Below are 26,056 nucleotides of genomic sequence, written 5' to 3'. Positions count from 1 at the left end.
ATGCCGCAGAGCAACTAAGCCCGTGCACCACAACGACTGAGCCTGTGCTCTAGAGCCCGTGAGCCACAACTACTGAGTGTGCGTGCTGCAACTACTGAAGTCTGCATGCCTAGAGCCCATCCTCCGCAACAAAATAAGCCACTGCAATAAGAAGCCCGTGAAGCACAACAAAGAGTAGCCTCTGCTTGACGCAACCAGAGAAAACGCACACGCAGCAACAAAGACCCAATGCAGCCATAAATAAATAAATAAATTTATTTAAAAATATAATAATAATAATTGTAGGGGACTTCCCTGTTGGTACAGTGGTTAAGAATCTGCCTACCAATACAGGAGACACAGGTTCGAGCCCTGGTCCAGGAAGATCCCACATGCCGCGGAGCAACTAAGCCCATGCACTACAATTACTGAGCCTGCACTCTAGAGCCCATGAGCCCCAACTACTGAGCCTGCATGCTGCAACTACTGAAGCCCACACGCCTAGAGCCCATGCTCCATAACAAAAGCCACCACAATGAGAAGCCTGCACACTGCAATAAAGAGTAGCCCCCGCTCGCCACAACTAGAGAAACCCCACACAGCAACGAAGACCCAATGAAGCCAAAAATTAAATAAATAAAAAGTTTTTTTTTTTAACTATTGATTTTAAAAAAAAAAATTGTAGGGACTTCCCTGCTGGTCCAGTGTTAAAGAATCCGCCTTCCAATGCAGGGGACGTGGGTTCAATCCCTGGTCAGGGGACAACTAAGCCCGCACACCGCAACTACCAAGCCCTCACACCTCAACTAGAGAGCCTGCACGCTGCACGCTACAGAGCCCACATGCTCTGGAGCCCGTGCACCACAACTAGAAAGAGAAAACACACCACAACTAGAGAGAAGCCCACACGCCTCAACGAAGATCCTGCATACCACAACTAGGACCCAATGCAGCCAAAAAATAATAAATAAAATATAATTGTAAATGAACAATCCGAAAAGGAAATTAAGAAAACAATTAACTGCATTTATAAGACCATCAAAAAAGAAAGAAAGAAAACCTTGGGAATAAACTTATCCAGAGGCAAAAAACTTATATACACTGAAAACTACATGATGTTGCTGAAAAAAATTAAAGGTGACACAAATAAATATAAGTTCACAGACTGGAAGAATGTTAATACGTCATCACTATCCAAAGTGATCTACAGATTCAATGCAATTGATACCAAAATCCCAAGAACATTTTACGCAGAAATAGAAAAATTATTCCTAAAATTCGTTTGGAATCTCAAGGAACCCTGAATAGACACTAAAATCATGAAAATGAAGAACAAAGTCAGAGGACTCACACTTCCTGATTTCAAAACTTACTGCAAAGCTACAGTAACCAAAGTGGTCTGTACAGGCATAAAGGCAGACATATCAAAGAGAACAGAGAGCCCAGAAATAAATCTTTGCATGTACTATGGTCAAATGACTTTTGATAAGGATGCCAAACCATTCAATGGGGGAAAATCACCTTTTCAATAAATGGTGCTAAGAAAACTGGATATTCACATGCAAAACAATAAAGTTGGACTCTTACCTTACACCATATACAAAAATTAACCCAAAATGGATCAAAGACCTAAATAAATGTTAAGGGCTAAAACTTAAAAAACACTTAAAAGAGAAAATGTTAAAAAAAAAAAAGAGAGAGAGAAAGAAAATGTATGGGAAATCTTCATGACACTGGATATGGCAATGATTTCTTGGACATGACACCAAAAGCACAGGCATCAAAAAACAAAAATAGATAAACTGAACATCATTAAAATTAAAATTTCTGTGCATCAAAGAACATCAGTATAAGAATGAAGAAACCCACAGAATAGGAGAAAATATTTGTAAATCGTATATCTGATAAGGGTCTAGATCCAAAACTAGATAAAGAATTCTTACAATTCAACAACAAAAAGACAAACAACCCAAATACAAAATGGGCAAAGAATTGAATAGGCATTTCTCCAAAGATTTACAAATGGCCAAAAAGCACATGAAAAGACGTTCAGCATCACTAAACATTAGGGAGATACAAATCAAAACCATAAGGAGGTAATACCACTTCATACCATTAACATGGTTATTATCAAAAAAATGAGCTGGAGGGGATGTGGAGAAATCGGAACCCTCATGCATTGCCAATAGGAACGTAAAACAGTGCAGCCATAGTGAAAAACATTTTGGCAGTTCCTCAGAAAGTTGAACATAGAATTACCATATGATCCAGCAATTTCACTCCTAGTATATATCCCAAAAAACTGAAAACAGGGACTCAAGTAGATACCTGTACACCAATGGTTCATAGTAGCATTATTCACAATAGTCAAAAGGTAGAAACAATCCAAGAGTCCATCAAAGCATGAATGGATAAATAAAATGTGGTACATACATACAATGGACTATTATTCAGCCATAAAAAGTAAATTCTGATGCATCTACAACTTGGATGAACATTAAATGCTTTAATAACTAAGTGAAATAAAGGACAAATATTGCATGATCCCACTTAAATGAGGCATCTATAGCAGACAAATTTCATAAAATAGAAACTAGAATACTAGAAGTTACCAGGGGCTGGGGAGAGGGTGGTAGGAGGATTTCTTTAATGGGTACAGAGTGTCTGTTTGGGATGATGAAAAAGTTCCAGAAATAGATACTGGTGATGGTTATAAAACATTATGAATGTACTTAATGCCACTGAACTGAACTGCATACTCAAAAATAGTTAAAATGGTAAATTTTTTGCTGTATACATTTTATCAGAATTAAAAAAGAAAACCTAACAACTAGACATTACTATGTTCATAGATTAAAAGATTCAAAACTGTAAATAGATGTCTCAAATTGATTTACAGAATCAATGCAAAGCTAATCAAAACACTAAATGGATTTTTCATGGAACAATAAGATTCTAAATGGTTATCAAATGCAAAGAGCAAGAGGCAAAATATTAAAAAGAAGAAAAAGACAAGAGGGAAATACTAATTTTATCTGACATATGTCCAGACTTTAAAAAGCTAGAGTAAAAAAGAAAAGTAGAAGCTAGAGTAATTTTAAAACTGGTATCGGCATAAAGAACAGAACAGCAAGTCCAGAAACAAATATACACATATATGAACTGCTGATTCATGACACAGTGGCACAGTACAGCAAAAGTGGAAAGAATGGTGTTAAAGTAACTGGATGTTCCTTTTTAACATAATATGTAATATATATTATGTGTACAATATGTATAAAATATATAAATATATAATGTACATAAAATAAATACGTTTTCCCCCATTTCATTCTATACATAAAATCAAATCCAGATGAGTTGGTTATAGACCTAAATGTAAAAAGCAGTTAAAAAAAATAATTCTTTTATAGGAAAATCATTTCATGCCCTCAAGTTAGTAAAAGATTTAACAGGTTGCAAAAAACACTAAGCACCAAAGAAAAAAAAACCCTGAGAACAAAAAAAACCCACCTGAAAATTTTGACTACAGTGAAATTGAGAACTTTGCATTAAAAGGATAAAAAATGAACCACTGACACAGAGAAGCCATCTGCAAGTCACAAGTAAGAAAATCTTAATGGACTATAAATATACAAAAAGGGTTTCACCATCATTAGTAATCAGGGAATTGCAAAGTAAAAACCACAGTGAGACTACCAAAATGACTAAACTTAAAAAGACTGACATATTAAGCACTGGGTAAGGATGTAGAGCAAAAAAGCCATTCACTGGTGGGAAAGTAAAGTGAAATAACCACTTCTAAAAAAGGAGTGGCCTCCCTGGCAACCCAGCAACTCCACCTCTTCGTACATGCCCTAGAGTAACATTTCTCAAGCTTTTTTGACCACGAACCACTCTAAGAAATATGTTTTATACTGCAACCCCACTACACAGAATACTAAAAGTGCACTGTCAATTTTTTTCTGCTCTAGTTCATTTTTTAATGCTGGTTGCTCCCCACTAAATTGATTTTATGACCCTTTTTGGAGCAACCCCAGCAGTTTGATTAGTAGTGAGTTGAATTCCTGCAAGTGTACAAGAATATTCACAAAAGTGTTCATAAATTGCAAAACACAGACAAAAATCTACATGTCCATCAGCAGGAGAATGGACACTGGTGTAATTCAAATGCTGAAATCATGGAACAAAGGAAATTAATAAACCACAGCTATATGCACCAAATAGATGAATCTCAAAAACAAAATGTAAATCAAAAAAATCAATACAGCATTACTCCATTCACATGAAGTTCAAAACAGCCACAACTAAATAAAATACTGTTTAGAAGTAAAGGAAGAACAATTAACACAAAATTCAGCAGTTTCTCCTGCAGGTGAAGAGAGGAATGTGCTCAAAGGGAGGCACACAAGAGTCAAAGGTATGGGCAAAATGCTCTCTTTATTAAGCTTGGTCGCTAAATATATGAATACTCACTTTATTATTTTAAGTGTCCATATACTGGGTACACCCTCTTTTCTTTGCATCACAGATCTTACAATTAAAAATAAGTTAAATAAATAAATAAATAAGTGATGAGGGGCTTCCCTGGTGGCACAGTGGTTAAGAATCCACCTGCAATGCACGGGACACCGGTTTGAGCCCTGGTCCGGGAAGATCTCACATGCCATGGAGCAACTAAGCCTGGACGCCACAACTACTGAGCCTGCTCTCTACAGCCTGCGAGCCACAACTAATGAAGCCCATGCGCCTAGATCCCATGCTCTGCAACAAGAGAAGCCACCACAATGAGAAGCCTGCACACCGCAATGAAGAGTAGCCCCCGCTTGCTGCAACTAGAGAAAGCCCGCACACAGCAACGAAGATCCAACACAGCCAAAAATAATCTTTTAAAAATAATAACAGGTGATGAAAATTCTACACATAAACACACACAAGTGAGAAAAGTAAATTAAAATGCACAGGGTTGGTCCAAAGAAATTAGGAGTCTTCGTTTGAATATGAGTAAAATATCAATACTCTTACAGTTTATAACGCACAACTATTTGTACAAAGGACAAAAGAAATATATTTTGACATACATTATCCATATATCAAAGAAACACAAAGGATGGAGTGTGCTTGGCAGAGAAAACTAGCACTTGCCCCCAAAAGTCAGTCGCCAAAAGCACTCAAACATCCATAAATATTAATCATATGTTGCCAAAGAAGTGAAGATAAAAAAAGCTTCTGGAAAGTCCTTTCTTTTTTTTTTATTTATTTATTTATTTATTTTTGCCTGCATTGGGTCTTCGTTGCTGCACACGAGCTTTCTCTAGTTGTGGCGAGCTGGAGCTACCCTTTACTGCAGTGAGTGGGCTTCTCACTGCGGTGGCTTCTCATCTTGCAGAGCATGGGCTCTAGATGTGCGGGTTTCAGTCGTTGTGGCACATGGGCTCAAGTAGTTGTGGCACACGGGCTTAGCTGCTCCATGGCATGTGGGATCTTCCCGGACCAGGGCTCGAACCCGTGTCCCCTGCGTTGGCAGGCAGATTCTTAACCACCGCACCACCAGGGAAGCCCTGGAAAGTCTTAAGTGAAATGAAACTTTCATGTACAGAGATACAGCTCATCTAAACTACCCCATCCTAATTTGTTTTTTTTTTGGCCACACAGCATGGCGGAACTTCCCCAACCAGGAATCAAACCATGTGCCCCGGGCTTCCCTGGTGGCGCAGTGGTTGAGAGTCCGCCTGCCGATGCAGGGGACACGTGTTCGCTCCCCAGTCCGGGAAGATCCCACATGCCGCGGAACGGCTGGGCCTGTGAGCCATGGCCGCTGAGCCTGCGCGTCCGGAGCCTGTGCTCTGCAACAGGAGAGGCCACAACAGTGAGAGGCCTGCGTACCACAAAAAAAAAAAAAAAAACCCTGTGCCCCTTGCAGTGGAAGCGTGGAGTCTTAACCACTGGACCAACAGGGAAGTCTACTCCATCCTAATTTTAAAGACAAAAGGAATCAGCTAGAAACTACGGGCGTTAAAACATACACATACAATAGCAGAAACTAATGAACCTCAGAAATGATCCAAACATGAGGGAATAGTGTCCTTATTATTGATAATATACTACCTAACCCTACCATATTGATGCTATTTCACTTTCTCCTATTCTAAGACAACAGCAAGGACTTCCTTGGTGGCACAGTGGTTAAGAATCCAGCCGCCTGCCAATGCGTGGGACAGGGGTTCAATCCCTGGTCCGGGAAGATTCCACATGCCGCGGAGCAACTAAGCCCGTGCGCCACAACTACTGAGTCTGTGCACTCTGGAGCCCACGTATCACAACTAGAGAGAAGCCCACATGCCACAACCAGAGAAGTCCACACACCACATCGAAAGATCCCACGTGCCACAATGAAGATCCTGCATGCCGCGACTAAGACCCGATGCAGTTAAATAAATAACTAAATAACATCATCTCTGGAGAGCCCAGGGTTCAAAACCTGGCTTACCCATTTTTATGTGACCCTGAACAAATCATTAAACCTCTTTGCCTCAAGTTGCCTCCTCATTAAAAAAATTTAGATTAAAATAGTACCTTTAATTTCATTGTCCTGTTGAGAGGGTGAAGTGATGTATTCCTCTGTATTAAGCACCTGACACTACTTGGCACGTTATTAGAGCTCCATGACATTTTGCACATGAGGAAACTGAGGCTTACGAGATAAAATTGCACAGGCATAAGTCTAGTCTGTCTGACTCCAAAGCCCATGATCTTAACACTACTACCATAATACTTGGATATCTCTGCATGAGATTATGGATTTTTTTTGATTTTTTTTTTTTTTTGCGGTACGTGGGCCTCTCACTGCTGTGGCCTCTCCCGCCGCGGAGCACGGGCTCCGGACGCGCAGGCTCAGCGGCCACGGCCCACGGGCCCAGCCGCTCCACGGAACGTGGGATCCTCCCGGACCGGGGCATGAACCCGCGTCCCCTGCATCAGCAGGCGGACTCTCAACCACTGCGTCACCAGGGAAGCCCTGGATTATGGATTTTTTTTTTCCAGTTATCTTTCTTTCTTTCCCTAATTATCAAAAATGAGTAGGCCTGCACTATACTAAAATCAGAGCAAAATTTTTTTTAGACAGAAGATAACAAGCTTTGGGAGTCAGAGAACAGAAAAGCACTTGTAGCATCTGAAAATAAAATGCTGAAGTAATCTTTTGGGGTTATCTGTCTATTCATGGCTATGTGGAGGATACAGTGCAGAAAGTGAAAATAGGAGGGGTAGGGACCAGATAGATGGAAAAAGAAAAATTTACATCATGTTAGGGCAGCTATAATTTCTACTTGTCTCTAGAGCAATACCACCATAAATTTCTGACCCTACTATGTAACTACAGAACTAAATTTTTTATTGTTGGGGCCGGGGGGTGGTGGGGGAGGTTACCCAGCCATACCCTGTGCACATGTGTGAGAGTGGAAATACTGTGGACCTGACAAAAGAATTTTCACTGCACCGACAGTTAAGTAACACTACAGGAGATTGGGAAGTAACAATCATATTTGCTTTATAGGAGATAATCTTGAAATGTTGGGGAGGGGGACAGTACTGAAAGGAGAGAGGTAAAAAGACAAGGGAGAAAAGTTCACTCTAAAAGTGTGTAATATGCTACCTTTTTGTAGAAAAGGAAGAAAAACAAGAGTCTATATATGTAGAAATATATACATACATGAATAAACTAGAAAAATGAATTAAAAACTAGTAACAACAGACAAAGATGGAAAGCTAAACTGGGCAAATAAGAGGCAGGTTTAGGAGGAAGAATTTTCACTGTGTATCTTTTTATATTTTTTGAGCCATGTCAATATATTATCTAACCAAAAGTTACATAATTTAAGCTGTTGAAATAATCTAGACAAAAAAATAATCAAGATTATGTCAGTGACTACAGAAGTAGAGAAATTAAATTTAAGATGCCTAGGATATCTAAATAGAGATATCCAAAAGCCAACTGCAAATATGGATCTAAAGGCTAGAAAATTTTTCAGGTGATAGTGATGCCTCGAGGCATCCATAAGCATGCCTAAGTTTACCTAGTGTGAGGTAATCAAATAAACAGGCCAGAAAAGTAATCATCTAACATAAATTTTAAACAAGTAAATAAGTAATGCCAAACAGGAATCCAAAAGGCAATGTTTAAAGAGGTACAAGTAGAAAACAGCTTATCAGAAGTTATGAGTAAAGAGAGTTGCAAGAAAGATGAGTGATCATAGTTTTAAATGCTGAAAGTAGATCAAGTATAATGAAAAGTGAAAAAAAAATTTGAATTTGGCCATGTGAAGTTAATAGCAAAATCAATAGAGTGGTAGACTTAAGAGTCAAATGTAACAATGTGAAGAATGAATGAACAGCAATTTGTGATATTTTATTTACTTATTTATACCTAAAATTTTTTTCAGAAAAGGATTTGAGGCAGACTACAAATAAAGGACCTGTATTATAACAATAAAAAAAACAGAAAAATGAACAGTGAAAGCCAGTATGAGGGACATCCCCTGATTTAGGGAAACTGCTCTTACCCCTGACTCCAACTATGTAGTTCTAGTGAGGGTTGTCATTCATAGTACCCTCCCCACTCCAGCCACAGGGATGGTGGGTACATGATCCAAGACAGGCCAATCAGAGTCCTTCCCAGGATTCTTCAAGACAGCCCCTTCTTCTGGTAGAAAGGGCTAGGAAGATGAGAGCCAAGAGCTGCCAGCAGTCATGGTTCCAGCCTCATGAAGTAGAGAGTCTGTAGTATGAGAGAATGAAATCAACACGCAGAGAAAAAGAGATAAGAGGTGAAGTCCTAAACCCCACAGGACGAGGAGGAGAAAACAAACATACCAATAATCAGATTAACATAGCTGATGTAACTAAAGACCAGATTTGGTTCTGGGCTGCCTGATAGCCAGAACAAAAAGAAAAACAGAATACGTATCATAGAGCTGTCAAAAAGGAGGAAATATACCAGATTCTAATGGGAGACACTTTTCCTTATGCTAAATTATTAAAAGAATCTCTTGTACATGGATTTTCATATAAGGGTCACTGAAAGACAAAACGGACAGTGTCCATAATGAGAATGTTACAGCAAATGCTGATTTCATATGCTACTGCTTAAAATGACAATTAAGGGACTTCTCTAGCAGCCCAGTGGTTGTTAAGACTCCTTGCTTCCACGGGTTCAATGCCTGGTCAGGGAACTAAGATCCTGCATGCCACGCAGTGCGACCAAAAAAAAAAAAAAACAATACGATTAAGTTACACCTTAATCATTAAGCACAACTGGAAGGCTAGACCACATCAGGCAGTTGAAGAAGCAGAGATAACAACTAATGGTTTTATTCTTCCAGGAAGCCTGCAAGTAAAAGGTGAAAAATGTAAAGGGAAAGTAAAATCCATGGGAAGATTGAAAAACAACTGTGAGCTGCGTGGGAAAAAATCAAGTAAAAAGGACAGACTAAAAGGAAAAACAAGACCCTGGAAGAAGTGGGAAAAAACTACATCACGAGAACAGGCAGTTAATTCCACTTGAAAACTAACTCCTCTCCTTCCGAAAACTCCACTGAATGACATAAAAAGGGCAAAATCACAAAAGGGAAACAAACATAAAGAAAGACAACAGTTCTAAAACTTTGGAAGCTAAAAGGAAAAGAGTAGCAAATGACTTAGCAGATGAGAAAAGGCTGCTGCAGTAAGGCAACATGTCTCGGGCCACACGGCGCCCCAGCTGAGAGACCTCAGGCGCCACATCATAGTGGTGGTGGTGCATGCCCCTGAGAGGGATGGGTTCAAGTACGGCTCAAAACAGGACAACAAGTATGGCTCAAAACAGGACAACAAGTATGGCTCAAAACAGGACGAGGGATAAGATAAAACCTGAAAGATAATCAACGCCCGCCCCCCAATCCCTTCTCTACACACTACCAGGTAACTCTCTCTCCCACAGCTGAGAAAACTGCACAAAGGGTAAGCAAAAGGAAATCTGGATCTGGAGACATCTGAGCAAAGGCGTACTGAAAAATCTAGTTCTAGATCGTGAAATTCCAGCAACCAATGCCTCAAAGAATACTGGTAACCAGGTTGTGAATCCCAAACAGCTGACTGGAGGATTTTTCTCTGAATAAACTAACCAGTTGGTGGCATCCCAATAAAAGAACCCAGCTAGACACCTATAATGAAGCCAATCTGCCAACAATTTCTGCCACACACACAGAACTTCCAGTCACCTCATTAGGAGCCTGTCTTAAATTCAAATGGACGGCTACCAGTCACTAGATTTGTAAGCAAAGTCCGTAACAAGACAGTCCAAAACAAATGGTACAAAGGAACTCTGAGGAAAAGAGTCCCAGGAGCAGAAGAAAACTTCAGAACACTGAAACAAAACAAAAACAACCATCTGGTTAACATCCTCAGAGAATTAAGGGAAAATATTGCACTTAAGAAACAAAAGCAGAGGATAAAAAATAAACATTCAGAAAGCATAAAAGAGCCTCTGGAAATTAAAAGTATAATAGAATTTAGAAATTTAAGTGAAAGAATGGAAAATAAAGTAAGAAACTGCCTCAGAAAGTAAAACAGAAAGAAATAGATTAGCTTAAATGCAAGATCAGTTCAAAAGGTCCAACATCCAAATAAAGAAAAATACAGAAAAAGCAAACAATGATAATAGAACTGAGGAACTGTCAAAAATAATTCCAAAAAATTCTCCCTTAACTCAACTCATGTTCCCTAACACGATTTACCAAACTGAAAGGGCCACTGTGTACCCAGTACAATGAATGAGGGACAGTACACTAACTACCATGAGAAATAGCTGGTAAACTGGCCACAGAAAACACTAAATCCAGAGAGAACAATCACATATAAAGGATTAGAAATCAGAACTTCATTGGTCTTCTTAAAAGAAACACTGACAGCTAAAAAGTAATGGAGAAATACCTTCAAAATTTTGAAGGAAACTTATTTCCAACCAAGAAAGAATTCCATAGTCAGGCAAACTATCCATCAAGTTAAGATGGTAAAACTTTTTTCCTTTTTGGAATTTTATAATGTATAGAAAATTGAATTTATAGACTACCTGATTCATTAAACAAGTGGAAAACTACATGAAGTGACTAGAAAGTATGCAAAGATTTAGCCTTAAATAAAGAACACAAGGAAAATAAAAATACAAGACAATTATTAATCCCAGGGAAAAAAAATTTAAAAAGAAAACAATCTTAGTATGCTTTTGGCTCAGAAATGAACAAAATACTTAAATAGTCATAATAACGTAAAATTTTCTGTTTAACACTCCCGACTTAACCAAAATTTGTGATATACTGAAAGACAACATCTAAAACTGATACGTCAAGAATAGCTGCTTCAGGCTTCCCTCGTGGCACAGTGATTAAGAATCCACCTGCCAAGGCAGGGGACACGGGTTCAAGCCCTGGTCCGGGAAGATCCCACGTGCCACAGAGCAACTAAGCCCGTGCACCACAACTACTGAGCCTGCGTGCTGCAACTACTGAAGCCCACGTGCCTAGAGCCTGTGCTCCGCAACAAGACACCACGATGAGAAGCCCGCACATCACAACAAAGAATAGCCCCTGCTCGCCACAACTAGAGAAAGCCCACGCACAGCAATGAAGACCCAGTGCCACCAAAAATAAATAAATAAAAATAAATAAATAAATCTATTTTTTATAAAAAAGAATAGCTGCTTCTACATTCCTCGTCAAGAGTCAAGCAGCAAGGTACTGTTTTACTGTGTGTACAAAAGAATCTTTTGGTACTACTGACTGTGCATTTTTCACTTTGATAAACATAAAAATTAAATCTAAACAAAAAATGGAATAAATAGGTACAATGGGCAATGTATCAATGTACCCAACGTTTTCATTTCTCTTACTAGTTATGTAGGCAAGTTAGAAAAATACAAGTACTAAACGCCTACTTCATGTCAGCTGTTGTGCTAAGTTTTTCTCACAGTAAAAGAAAGGAATTCAAGAAGTGAGACAACGGAAATTGGCTATTTGCTATTTTATGTATGGTGGTAAGCACTAAATCTGTTAACTTTTTTAAATCACCTCTTTCAAAGCTATAGGAACTCAGGATGCTACACTGAATTTAAAAGCAAAGAGTAGACATGAATCATCAGTAAGTGAAAAAAACGTTAGCAAATGTTACACTTTGAAGGCGTTCTATTTAAAGTATATAGGCTGGGACTTCCCTGGCAGTCCAGTGGTTAAGACTTCGCCTTACAATGCAAGGGGGTGCAGGTTCGATCCCTGGTCAGGGAGATAAGATCCCACATGCCTCACGACCAGAAAACCAAAACATAAAACTGAAGCAATATTGTAACAAATTCAATAAAGACTTTAAAAGTGGTCCACGTCAAAACAAAATTTTAAATAAATAAATAAAGCATACAGGCTAATAAAGCTCATACAGGAATAAAACGAAAAAAGTTATATATAATTTTTTTTTTTTTTAATTTTTGGCTGTATTGGGTCTTCGTTGCTGCACGCAGGCTTTTCTCTTGTTGCGGCCAGCGGGGGCTACTCTTCACTGCGGTGTGCAGGCTTCTCATCACAGTGGCTTCTCTTGTTGCAGAGCACGGGCTCTAGGCGCACGGGCTTCAGTAGTTGTGGCAAACGGGCTCAGTATTTGTGGCTTGCAGGCTCTAGAGTGCAGGCTCAGTAGTTGTGGTACACAGGCTTAGTTGCTCCTCGGCATGTGGGATCTTCCAGGGCCAGGACTCAAACCCGTGTCCCTACGTTAACCACTGCACCACGAGGGAAGCCCCTACAATACCTGCGCGGAGCACAGGCTCCAGACACGCAGGCTCAGCGGCCATGGCCCATGGGCCCAGCCACTCCGCGGCACGTGGGATCCTCCCGGACCGGGGCACGAACCCATGTCCCCTGCATCAGCAGGCAGACTATCAACCACTGTGCCACCAGGGAAGCTCCACAATACCTTTTTTAAACTGTCACTGAAGACGCCCCATATCCTGGCTTCTTGTACTCTTAAGTCAGAGGTATATAAGATAAATAAATTTGAAAACAAATTTTTAATTATGTAGATAAAGGTAAATCTTCTTGTGGTACAAATAAAAAAGAACTTAAAAGCTAAAAGAATCAACATTAGTTCAAGCTAAGGCAGTCAATGAAGATACCTGATCTAATATATACCTTAGAGGATGGGGATGACTATGACACCAGCACAGACCCTAGATGACCTGTGTAAGGACAGGAAATGGAAAAGGCCAATCCTACTGAAGGGGAATCTATCTCAAAAAAACATGGACTGGACCACTAAGACTAGAGAAAATTCATTCAAGAGGATAACTCAGCTGGGAGGAGAACCACTTTCAACCTTGCCCTCCCTTCTTTCTGCCTGGAACACCTCTCTGCAGTCACAATGACTGTCATGCTGTGACTGTAGAACAATGCTAAAAATGAAAACTATCTGCTAAGGTTGGTATAGTAGAAAGAAAGAAAGTCTGATCCCTAAAGATTTCACAGAGGGACTTCCCTGGTGGTCCAGTGGTTAGGACTCCGCGCTTCCACTACAGGAGGAACAGGTTCAATCCCTGGTCAGGCAACTAAGATCCCGCATGCCATGAGGTGTAGACTAAATAAATAAAGACCTCACAGAGCTGTCATAAAAGCTTCAAAGGAGTTTCTCAACTCCTTTCAAATAAGAAATCAGTAAATTTGTAAATTGCTAATCTGCAGAAGCCAGATTAATCTGTAATCTGGTCTTTGTTACTAGCAGCCAAAAGCAATTCTTAACAGCTACAGAGCAAATGCGAAAACTTCCCTCAGTGACACCTCCACAAATCCAGGTTAGAGGACCAGGAATCCCAAGAAAGAAAACAACTCTTAAAGATTAGCTCACAGTCAAAAATTACAAAGTATGTGAAGACATCTACCACCACAGTTAAAAAACAAAAAAAAAATGAAAGAATTCCAGAATCTCTGAGAAATTTTAAAGTAAGTATGTTTTGGGGACTTCCCTGGTGGCGCAGTGGTTAAGAATCTGCCTGCCAATGCAGGGGACACGGGTTCGAGCCCTGGTCCGGGAAGATCGCACATGCCGCAGATGAACTAAGCCCAGACGCCACAACTACTAAGCCTGCACTCTGGAGCCCATGAGCCACAACTACTGAGCCCACGTGCCGCAACTACTGAAGCCCATATGCCTAGAGCCCATGCTCTGCAACAAGAGAAGCCACTGCAATGAGAAGCACGTGCACCACAGCAAAGAGAAGCCCCCACTCGCCTCAACTAGAGAGAGTCCACGCGCAGCAATGAAGACCCAACGCAGCCATAAATAAATAAATAAATTTATTTATTTTTATAAAACGTATGTTTTGGCCACGACTAAGAAGCCCGCATGCCACACTGAAGATCCCGCATGCCACAACTAAGACTTGGCACAGTCAAAATAAATAAATAATAAATATTTCTTTCTTAATAAAGTTTTTTTTTTTTTTTTAAGTGAAAGAAGGTTTATTCAGGCAGAAACCCACTCCATAGACAGAGCGTGGGCCGTCTCAGAAGGCAAGAGGCCAAAATAAGTTATGTTTTAAATATTCAAATAAGTAAATAAATATACTCCTTAAGACTACAATAGGGACTTCCCTGGTGGCGCAGTGGTTAAAAATACACCTGCCAATGCAGGGGACATGCATTCGATCCCTGGTCTGGGAAGATCCCACATGCCATGGAGCAACTAAGCTTGTGCACCATAACTACTGAGACTGCACTCTAGAGGCCATGAGCCACAACTACTGAGCCCATATGCCACAACTACTGAAGTCCGTGCTCCTAGAACCCATGCTCTGCAACAAGAAGCCACCACAATGAGAGGCCCACGCATCGCAACGAAAAGTAGCCCCCACTCGCCACAACTACAGAAAACCCACGTGTAACAACAAAGACCCAAAGCAACCAAAAGTAAATAACTAAATAAAATTGATTCTTTAAAAAAAAAATAAGGTGGAATTAAAATGTAAACAACAATAAAACTGATTTTGCAAGGTAAAGAGAGTGAACATAAGGTGTCCTAAGGTCCTTGGTTTTGTTCAAAAGGAGTACAAAGATTAATCTTAGGGCTTCCCTGGTGTCACAGTGGTTAAGAATCCGCCTGCCAATGCAGGGGACACAGGTTCGAGCCCTGGCCCAGGAAGATTTCATGTGCCTCGGAGCAACTAAGCCCGTGCGCCACAACTACTGACCCCGCATGCAACAACTACTGAAGCCCGTGCACCTAGAGCCTGTGCTCTGCACGCAACAAGAGAAGTCACTGCAACGAGAAGCCCGCGCAACGCAACGAAGAGTAGCCCCCACTCACCGCAACTAAAGAAAGCCCCGTGCACAGAAACAAAGACCCAGTGCAGCCAAAATTAATTAATTTTTTAAGAAAAAGATTAATCTTAGACTCACAGAAAAAATATAAAGTATGCACATTAAAATATTAAGGGCAATCACTAAAAGAAAAGAAATGGAACATATAACCTCCAAATCAGACCAGACTTTTTAAAAGAAGAATAAAGAATAATCACTCCAACTGAAGAAAAAAAGAGGAAAAAAAATAAGCATGGTAAATAGATAACACAAAAATAGATAACACAAAATAAAAATTTAAGAAGCCCAAATATATCAGTCATTACTATAAATGTAAACAAATAATCTGTAGTGCATGTTAATACAGATTCTTAGACTACATTGTTTTAAAAAACCAAGCTTCACTATATTTACAAGGATGTTCACTGCAGCACTATTTGTGGTTATGAAAAACTGGAAACCTAAATGACAATCAATAAAGGAATTAAATAAATTACAGTACATTCTGTGACAGAATACTAAAAAGCAGATAAAAAGAACGAACTAGATCAATATATATCAGTGTAGTGATGTCACAAGCAGCTATGTCACAAATCATAGAACACATATAGAATTTACCATTCCTGTAAAATAATACACTAGTTGGTGGTGTGTATGGATATATGCGTGTAGTAACAAGGAGTAAAACATAGATGGTGGTATATATATACAACGGACTACTACTCAGTCTTAAAAACAAGGAAATTCTGCCATCTGTGACAACATAGATGGACCCTGAAGGCATTATGCGAAATGAAACAAGTCAGACAGAGAAAACAAGTACTATATGATCTCACTTATATATGGAACCTAAAAAAACCAAACGCAGAAACAGAGAACAGATTGGTGGTGGCCAGACGCAGTGGGTAGTGGGCTGGGGGAAATGGGTGAACGTGGTCAAAAGGCACAAACTTCCAGTTATAAGATAAGTGAGCTCTGGGGATGTAATGTACAGCATGGTGACTGTAGTTAACAACACTGTATTGTGTATTTGAAAGCTGCTAAGAATAAATCTTAAAAGTTCTCATCAAAAGAAAAAACAATTTGCAACTAGGTGAGGTGATGGATGTTAACTAAACCCTCTGTGGTAATCATTTTGCAATACATACATATATCAAATCATTACGTTGTACACCTTAAACATTCTGGTTTTTCATATCAATTACAGCTCAATAAAACTGGCAAGAAAAACATATAGAGAGACTGGCCCCACAGACATTAAAAGGGTAATGGCTGACCCAGACTGGGGAGAATACAAATAGTACTTCAACTTAATTTTTTAATTTATTGTTCTTTTTAAGCAGAAGGGAAGATTTGAAGCAAATATGAAGAGTGGACATTTGTTCATTCTGGGTAGGGAACACACAGATGGTCATTTTATGTTTTACACTGCTCAGAACTACTCGTGATAATCAAATGCGTATTAATATAATTTTAATTTGTAGAATTAAATCTAAATATACACTTACTGTGATTAAGTGTATTTCATATGGTTTTACAGATTTATAGTAATTTGCATTATGTATCTCAATAAGAAAAAAATTTTTAAATAAAATAGTGCATCCCTAGATCAATCCCTAAAGCCCTGGTTTTGAGTCCATCCAGTGGTTCCTCCCTAACAATGCAAAAAGCCAGGAAGAACTGAAATAAAGAGCGGCAGAGCAATAGAAGAAAGTTACAGCTCACCTCCTGGAGGAAAGGAATCATCTTTCACTTAGAGCAAGAAGAGCAACACCTAAACAATGCAAATACTTAATGAGCTTTTGGCCATTTTATTTATTACACAATGCACTGTCAACACATTTTCCAAGCAGAATAATTAAATATCTAAAATATCCTCTCTCGGGCTTCCCTGGTGGCGCAGTGGTTGAGAGTCCACCTGCCAATGCAGGGGACACGGGTTCGTGCCCCGGTCTGGGAAGATCCCACATGCTGCGAAGCGGCTAGGCCTATGAGCCATGGCCGCTGAGCCTGCGCGTCCGGAGCCTGTGATCCGCAGCGGAAGAGGCCGCAACAGTGAGAGGCCCACGTACCGCAAAAATAAATAAATAAATAAAATAAAATAAAATAAAATAAAATATCCTCTCTCTGTATCTCATTAAAATTGTATAAGCAGGTAAAATTTCTAATAAATCTCTTCAGCCTGTGGTAGTTACGAACAGTAAACACAAAAACAGTCATCAGAAATTCCCTGGTATCACAGTGGTTAAGAATCCACCTGCCAATGCAGGAGACACGGGTTTGATCCCTAATCCAGGAAGATCCCACATGCCGTGGAGCAACTACGCCCATGTGCCACAACTACTGAAGCCTGCATGCCTAGAGCCCGTGCTCTGTAACAAGAGAATCCACTGCAATGAGACGCCCACGTGACGCAATGAAGAGTAGCCCCCCGCGCAACTAGAGAAAGCCTATGCGCAGCAATGAAGACCCATCACAGCCAAAAATAAAATAAATTTACTTTTTAAAAATGTTAATTTAAAAAAGAACACATACACATTAAATACAAAAACAGTCATCAGAACTTCCCTGGTGGCACAGTGGTTAAGAATCCACCTGCCAATGCAGGGGACATGGGTTTGATCCCTGACCCAGGAAGATCCCACATGCCACGAAACAACTAAGCCCATGCGCCACAACTACTGATTCGGCGCTCTAGAGCCAGCGAGCCACAACTACAGAGCCCGCGCACCACAACTACTGAAGCCTGCGTGCCTAGAATCCACGCTCCCCAACAAGAGAAGCCCTCGCAATAAGAAGCCTGTGCATCGCAACAAAGAGTAGCTCCTCTTGCCACAACTAGAGAAAACCCACGCACAGCAACAAAGACCCAATGCAGCCAAAAATAAATAAATAAATGTATTAAAGGGAAAAAAAAGTCATCAATGAGTGTTTTAACCTCTAACCTCGGGACTGACCTGGTGGCGCAGTGGTTAAGAATCCGCCTGCCAATGCAGGGGACAAGGGTTCGAGCCCTGGTCCAGGAAGATCCCACATGCCGCAGAGCAACTAAGCCCGTGCACCACAACTACTGAGCCTGTGCTCCAGAGCCCACGAGCCACAACTACTGCAGCCCGCATGCCTAGAGCCCGTGCTCCGCAACAAGAGAAGCCACCGCAATGAGAAGCCTGCGGACCACAAGGAAGAGTAGCCCCCACTCACCGCAACTAGGGGAAAGCCCACACTCAGCAACGAAGACCCAATGCAGACAAAAATAAAATAAATAAATTTATTTTTTAAAAAAAACTCTAAACACTGTGACAGCAGTTAGTAAACAATGAAGTCTAATGAAAATATTTCAATAAAAATTCTTGGGCTTCCCTGGTGGCACAGTGGTTGGGAATCCACCTGCCAATGCAGGGGACATGGGTTCGATCCCTGGTCCGGGAAGATCCCACATGCCATGGAGCAACGTGTGCCATATAATTTTAAGCCCGTGTGCCACAACTACTAAGCCTGTGCTCTAGAGCCCACGCGCCACAACTACTGAAGCCTGCGCACCCTAGAGCCCGTGCTCCGCAACAAGAGAAGCCACCCAATGAGAAGCCTTTGCACCACAACAAACAGTAGCCCCCCCTTGCTGCAACTAGAGAAAGCCTGCGCACAGAAACCAAGACCCAATGCAGCCAAAAATAAATTAATTTTTTAAAAAAATTCTTATTCACTTGAGGTGAATAAAGCAATTCAAGTGTTTTTTCTGAACAATGAATGCCTAACAAAGAGCTTCCCTTAAAAACCAACCAAACTTTCCCTCAATTCCCCATCTATTTTTATTTTCCTCTTTCCTTATTTTCAACATTCAATCTAACCCTGCAATCCTTACTCTTTTCAATGCCCTATCATGAGGGTTCTGCCCAAACCAGAGAAACACAATTGCTGTCTCAAGTACTTATCTTAGTCCTTCAGCATCCTTGGCAGCAATGTCACTATCAAAAACTCTTTCTTAAAAAAAATAATTGTGGACCTCCCTGGTGGCGCAGCAGCTAAGAATCCACCTGCCAATGCAGGCAACACAGGTTCGAGCTTTGGTCCGGGAAGATCCCACGTGCCACGGAGCAACTAAGCCCGTGTACAACTACTGAGCCTGCGCTCTACAGCCTGCGCGCCATGACTACGGAAGCCTGCGCACCTGGAGCCCGTGCTCCGCAACAAGAAAAGCCACCAGAATGAGAAGTCCGCGCACCACAACAAAGAGTAGCCCCTGCTCGCCACAACTAGAGAAAGCCCGCACGCAGCAACGAAGACCCAACACAGTCAAAAATAAATTAATTTTTAAAACAAATTAAAAATAAAATGGGGGTCTTCCCTGGTGTCACAGTGGTTGAGAGGCCACCTGCCGATGCGTAGGACGCGGGTTCGTGCCCCGGTCCAGGAAGATCCCACATGCCGCGGAGCGGCTGGGCCCAAGAGCCATGGCCGCTGAGCCTGCGCGTCCGGCGCCTGTGCTCCGCAACGGGAGAGGCCACAACAGTGAGAGGCCCACGTACCGCAAAAAAATAAAAATAAAAATAAAATAAAAAATAAAATGGGTATAGAATGTTAATATTAAAAAAAAAAAAAAAAAACTGTCTTTGTTGCTACTGGACCCTGCAGGTTCTCTTTCCTGACAGTTCATTATCCATCCCTGGAAACTCGTTCTTACTCTCCCAAATGTGAACATTCACCGTTGTTCTGTCTTCACTCTTCTTTTCTCTAACAAAAAATGTCACTTGTTTCCCAATCTTCCTTCTATGCAGCTCCAACTCTAACTTGTCCTCATTACTTTAACCCTAAATTTCCAATGAAAAATCCTAGCGGCATCAAAACCAACATGCCCAAAACAACTTTCCTTACTCTTCAAATTTGCTCTCCTTCCTTTGTTACTGTTAATGGTATCACCATTCCAGAGTGCTCAACCTTGACATCTCAGAATCATCTCTGATTATTCCCTTTCCTTCACCCCACATCCATTTCTGTCATTTCCTCCTTCAAAATGCCCCCTCTCTTTCTTTCTACTCCCTCCCTTTCTACTCTCACATTTTTATAGTAACAGCATCCTAAGACTTTCAGTTTCTAACCTCCCCTTTCAAAGCCATTCTATATACAACCAAACTTCTTGTCTAAAAATACTTTTATTTGTTCTGGATTTTTACTCCTCAGTATCTGTCAAGGTACCACCAGTTTATAATTCCCCCTCTTCTGAAAAGTGAGCTATCCCAACCCCACAGAGATCTCCCTGTGTCTGAGCAACTCAACCCTATTGTCTAGCCATGGCTAGCTAACTGGTCCAGAACTAGACAAGCCAAGACAGTTTTTTTCCCCCAAAAGGAACATGAGATTCACACTGCAATTTAGCCTCTTGAGACAGGAGACAGAAAATATTAAGAGCTGAAGTATGGCCATCTTTCACCACAGGAGGCAATATACAACACCTTGGTTGAGAGCTTCATCACAGCCCAGACTCCAACTAGATATGTATTTCTCTTAAAAGTACGATATCTTTATCTATGAAATGAAAGTAACAGAATATCTACCTCATATATTTTATAGGTAAAGAAAATAATTGGTATAGAACATTCAGCACAGTATCTGACAAATGGTAAACAATCAAAAAAGTTAACTATTGATTTTTGAAGTAGCAGAGAAAATCTGCAGAAAAGAAAAGAATGAAGCAGACACACAGAGAAAAGCAGAAATAATATTAAAACTAATTCCATTCCTGTTCTAATTCATGGGTACATTTTCAGGTTAGGTTTCTTGGCTACTATATCCTTATAACAAAATGCCCTTTCTTTACTTATTTAAGCTTGGAATGAGTTTTTGTTTTTTACAAACAATCCTACCTTGTATAACTGTACACTACAGGAATTTAGAAGACTCTGTGCCTCTTCTTTCATTAACGACCCCCACCATCCTACCAAATAAAGCTAAAATAAAATGGGTCCTCCAATATACCTTTATATACCTTTTAAAATAAATACTTTATTCACCTAAATATCCTGACCATGACCTCAGAGAGGAAAAAGAAATAGAAACAGGCAACAAGTGGCATTTGAGGCAAATAATGCTGCCATTTTACCACTCCCCATTCACCTCTTTATCCTCCCTCTCTTGATACCCACTTTCCTATTTTCTAATCTTTCTCTGGCCATGTATCTACTGTGACATCCTCTGGAAGAGCCTCACCTTACTGTCAATGTTTACTAACAAATTAAAGCATAACTTCCTTTGCTTGGTGACCCATCAACCCCAAACCATAACATGCTACAAAGAGGAAAAAAGAGTAAACCTATACATACTTTAAGTCCTAAAACTTTCATTATTAATTTCATCCTCCACTTGCCAGTTCCCATTTCTGTTAACGCTAGAATAGCTGAAACTCTGGTACAGTGCATTCCCACAAAGAAAACACATCAACAGAATATTGCTCTGAGTTTCACAATCCTATATAAGCTACTCAGCCATTATTTCTGATCAAAAATTGCCCAGACAAAAATAAAAGCTTCTGTTCATACTATCCATGTAGGTAAAGAAGTTGAAATATTTGTTTTCTACCTTCTGTTACATACTCTAGTCAACAACAAAAGGAAGAAACTATCACACTGCAAATGGTAATACTTTCATGTGATTAATGAAGATTAAATCTTTTTCTCCCTATTTCCAGAAGTTCAACTGGAAAAATGATTTTGGCCACAAAGAATAAACATTCCTCCCTCATTCTTACAGAAGGTTTACAGAAGTGTTCAGAAAGAAGGTTAGCCAGCCAAGTCAAAAAAAGGAAGATTTTTATGTTGCTTTGCCAAAGGGACTGAATGTCTGAAAATACTGAGCAAAGTTAAACTGTACATGTATAGATATAGTAAAAAGAAATATGAATCATTAAACACTTTTTTTAACTCAGTAAACAGAACCTAGCAAAATTATCTCAATATAACTTACTTATGTCCTACTGCCATTATATTCTAACTATGATTAGCCAATTTAACCCTCAAACCAGTAGGCACGGCTAAGAAAGCCCAAATACAACTTTATATTTTACCTGTTCTAAGTATCCATCAGTATATACTTATGTGATTCAATTTGTTTTTCAGATCTTATAAAACCAGTTTAAAACTCTAAGTCAATACTTGGCCCAAATCCAATATTTGAACAAAAGACTGAAAGCCCTTCAAACTGAAACATGAGTGTGTAGCATCCTAAGCTACTCACTGAAGTATTTTAATGTTTTTGATAAACAGTCCTTACCACTCTGGCTGCTCTCTCCTGAGATTCACATTTCCTGCAAAACCATGGTCCAGTGGGTACTTGAACAATGCCATAGCAAGCTGTTGGGAAATAAATGTTTTAAAGTAAGTTAAGATTTGAATAATTATGTAAAATCAAATACCCTTTCAAAGCCCTATAAAAGTAATTACCTCTGAAACTATTCACAGAAACCACCTGCTTTGTAAAGAACTTAAACATGATATATTTATGTTTATAATTTATCACCTAGTTAAAATTATGACATTTTTAACTAAATACTAGAAAAATAATTTTTCTATTTCAATTAAAAAGTATAAACATCACAAATTTTATTCTTATAACAGAAAAAATATTAGATAAAATTTAACACTTTTCTTTACATAGAATAACTCAAAGTAATTAATTCATTCCTATATCCTGAAGTTTAAATAGCAAGCATTTTAAATACATGAAAGTGAAAATTATTTCCAAATCACCTTTCAAAACAAACAAGACATTGCAGGAAAGAAAATGAAATGTAATGTTAAATGTAAAATGCTTCTATTTAAATGAAATGTCCAGAATAGACATTTGTCTATCTGTCTATAGAGACAGAAGGTACATTACTGGTTGTCTAGGACTGGGGGAGTTAGGAAGAAATGGGGAATAACTGTTAACAGGTTCAAGGTTTCTTATTAGGGTGATGAAAATGTTCTAAAATTGACTGTGGTAACAAATCCAAAACTGTGAATATACTAAAAACCAGTGAATTGTACACTTTAAGTGGGTTAATTGTATGGTATGTGAGTTACATCTCAATAAACCCGTCAGAAAAAAAAAGTAAACTACACGTTTATTTCTAACATATAATGTTCCAACAAGTGATCTGTATATCACACATCCAAATCACAGTCTAGTTGCGTACAAAACTGTTTTTATATTAACATTTACCTAACTCAAAATTTAACATTTTCCAAAAACCTTAAAACACTAATATCCAACTGACATTCTCTTGAATGAGCTTGCTCAGAGGTAACTTGAAAATATATCAAATATCGGAAAGCACTTAAAGAATATAAAATCAACATAAATTTTTAAAACTCCAAAAGCTAAACTTCTAATCCCTTTTAAAATGTATCAGAGTAAAAATATTCTATCAGCCAAGAAATACAGCATCACAGCCCAAAAACTTGTATTTTAATTCAGAAATACTTCTAGAAAAGAAATTTTAACACTTAAACGAACACTTTCTAAATTGGGAGATGAGACTACTTAGCATCATTTATCATCCAATTCATAATACCTCTCTACAAGTGCCAATGAACACTATAACGGAAATACACTATACCAGTTCTGAGACCTTACAATCCATCAGTACCTAGTTTGAATACACATGGTTTTCACTCCTTAGAAGAGTAAGGTGTGCAACTCTGCCCTTCTTTAAAAGAACTGGGGATACATGCATGCTCAGGTTCGGTTACTCACTATCTCCTAAGTCCCCCTTCCCAGTTCTGAGATTCCGTTCTATAAAGAATACAGTTTAGTCCCTTACGCTCAGGCTTTCTCTCATTTGGTAGCGCCCGATAAACTACTGAACCTCTGCCTCACTCAACGCCAGATTTAGAAACGGGAAGGGGGGGCGGGTTGGTGCACAACAAGGGGAGTACAAGAGCCACCAAAAAAAGTGACCTGTCTTTCGGCCCCCAAATTTTCAGCCTCAATTCCTTACCACATGAAATGGAAAAAGTCAGAACCTTCAAACGGCCAAAAAACTACCTTAACTAGTGTCCTCGGCTTTTCTGTATATCCCCAAAACTCACCTAATGGAAACACCCAAACACAAACTAAGATGCTCCCCGAGTCACTGGCGGCGCCACCACCTCCTCTTCTGTCCAGTCACTGAAGCTGAGGAAGGGGCCCGATGAGGCCACTCAACAGCCTCATCCACCACCCCGAGCAGCTCAGCCCAGCCGCGCCCGCGGCGGCGCGACTGCGGCGACGGCCTTCCGCCTCTTCTCCGCGGGAAGCTCCAGTCCGCAGGAGCGGCAGCAAGGTCTCGGCCAGAAAGCTTGGGGTGCGGCAGCCGGCGCCCTCCCCCCTCAAATCTAAAGCGGCAGGGCAGAACCCCGAGCTCCGTATCCGCCCCGGCGCCGCGCGCCGCGCTCCCGAGCCCGACTCCATGGTACAGGAAGTCTCCAGACACTGCGGCAGACGGCGCGGCGGGAGGGGGAGGGGGCTCCCCACTCCCCAACCCGAACCCACAGCCGCGGGGCCACGGCCGAGGGACGCGCGCCCGGGCCCCGACACCCCCTCGCCGCCGACCCCCGCCTCCGAGAGTCCGCAGACCCGCGGCTCCGGGCGCAGGCGGCGGCCGAATGACACTTGAGAGAGTGAACGCAGCATCACATGACAGTCCAGGCCACACACACTTTCTCCCACAAGCGCAGCCCACACCCCTTCCGCCCCGCCGCCGACCCTCCGAGTCAATCCCCGGCCGCAGAACGGGGCGGGGCGGGGGCGGGGCGGGGGGAGGGGCGGGAGGGGAACTGGCAGTTGCTGCCAAGGTGGGGGAAGCGGTGACGGTTGGGAGAGGCCGGGTTCGGCCCGGCGGGCGGTTGGGTGTTTACCTTGATGCACCGCGACGCTGCAGCCGTGCCCGTCGCAATAAACCAGCGGGTTCTCGGCCCAGCCTCTCTCGTCTGAGCAAACGCAACAGCCTCCAATCATCTCCTTCATACTATGGGAGACCTCGTCCTCCAGTGACACGGGCCGGTCGCTAGAGACCATCTAAGAGGGAGTTGGGGGGGACCATTAAAAAACACAGGCAAGCCAATGAGTGCTTCCCCCCGCCCAGTCCCCCGCGCCCCCGCTCCCTTCCCGGCGCCCCGGCCCCCGCCCGCCGCTCGGCCGCTCGCTCACTCGGGCTTTGCCGCTCAGTCACTCACGTTCCGCACAGGAGTCAGGAGCCATGTCCTTGCTGACTCCCCCCACCTCCCCTCCACCGCCTCCTCCGCCTCCTCCTCCTCGTCTTCTTCCCTCCCCACCTCCACCCGGCGGCTAACGCTGGAGCCCGGAGAGGGCACACATAATCAAGTAGGCCTCCGCACAGGCGCACTGGGGGGGCTCCCGCTGGGCCAGGGGCAGCGAGGGAGGGGAAGGGGGTTGCGCTTCCTCCTCCGAGCGTCACTCGGCGTGCGCGCCCGCCCGGCGACCGGCGTGAGGGAAAAGGCCCGGGAGAGGCGAGGCCTGCGTGCGCGCCGCCGCGTCCGGCCCGCAGCCCGGGCCTGCCTCCCGGCCCCTTCCCCTCCCCCGCGCCGCTCGCAGCCGCCGAGGTGTGCTGGGGGGGAGGGGGCGAGGGGAGCCCGTGGCGCGCCGAGGCCGGAACAAGCCAACTGGAGGGCGCGGGGGCGCGCACGCGGGGGCGGGGACGTTGGGGCCGTCTTCTGCAGTGCCGGCCGCGCGGGCTG

General features: G+C 41.6%; 1 protein-coding gene across 1 annotated transcript in view; it reads right to left on the bottom strand.

Moving 5' to 3' along the window:
* The window catches only part of MLLT10 (MLLT10 histone lysine methyltransferase DOT1L cofactor), a 243,767-nt gene extending 217,985 nt beyond the window's left edge, over nucleotides 1-25,782 (bottom strand). Inside the window, exons 1-3 of the mRNA XM_065871216.1 lie at nucleotides 25,535-25,782; nucleotides 25,217-25,376; nucleotides 22,611-22,690 (exon numbers count right to left, since the gene is read on the bottom strand). Coding sequence (XP_065727288.1) covers nucleotides 22,611-22,690; nucleotides 25,217-25,376 — 240 coding nt within the window. The 5' untranslated portion in view covers nucleotides 25,535-25,782. The remainder of the gene's footprint in view (nucleotides 1-22,610; nucleotides 22,691-25,216; nucleotides 25,377-25,534) is intronic.
* Between the last annotated feature and the right edge of the window lie 274 nt (nucleotides 25,783-26,056).

The sequence above is a fragment of the Phocoena phocoena genome, chromosome 2, assembly GCF_963924675.1.
Source record: "Phocoena phocoena chromosome 2, mPhoPho1.1, whole genome shotgun sequence".
Classification (NCBI taxonomy): Eukaryota; Metazoa; Chordata; class Mammalia; order Artiodactyla; family Phocoenidae; genus Phocoena; species Phocoena phocoena.
This window is presented reverse-complemented; position numbering and strand designations above follow the sequence as displayed.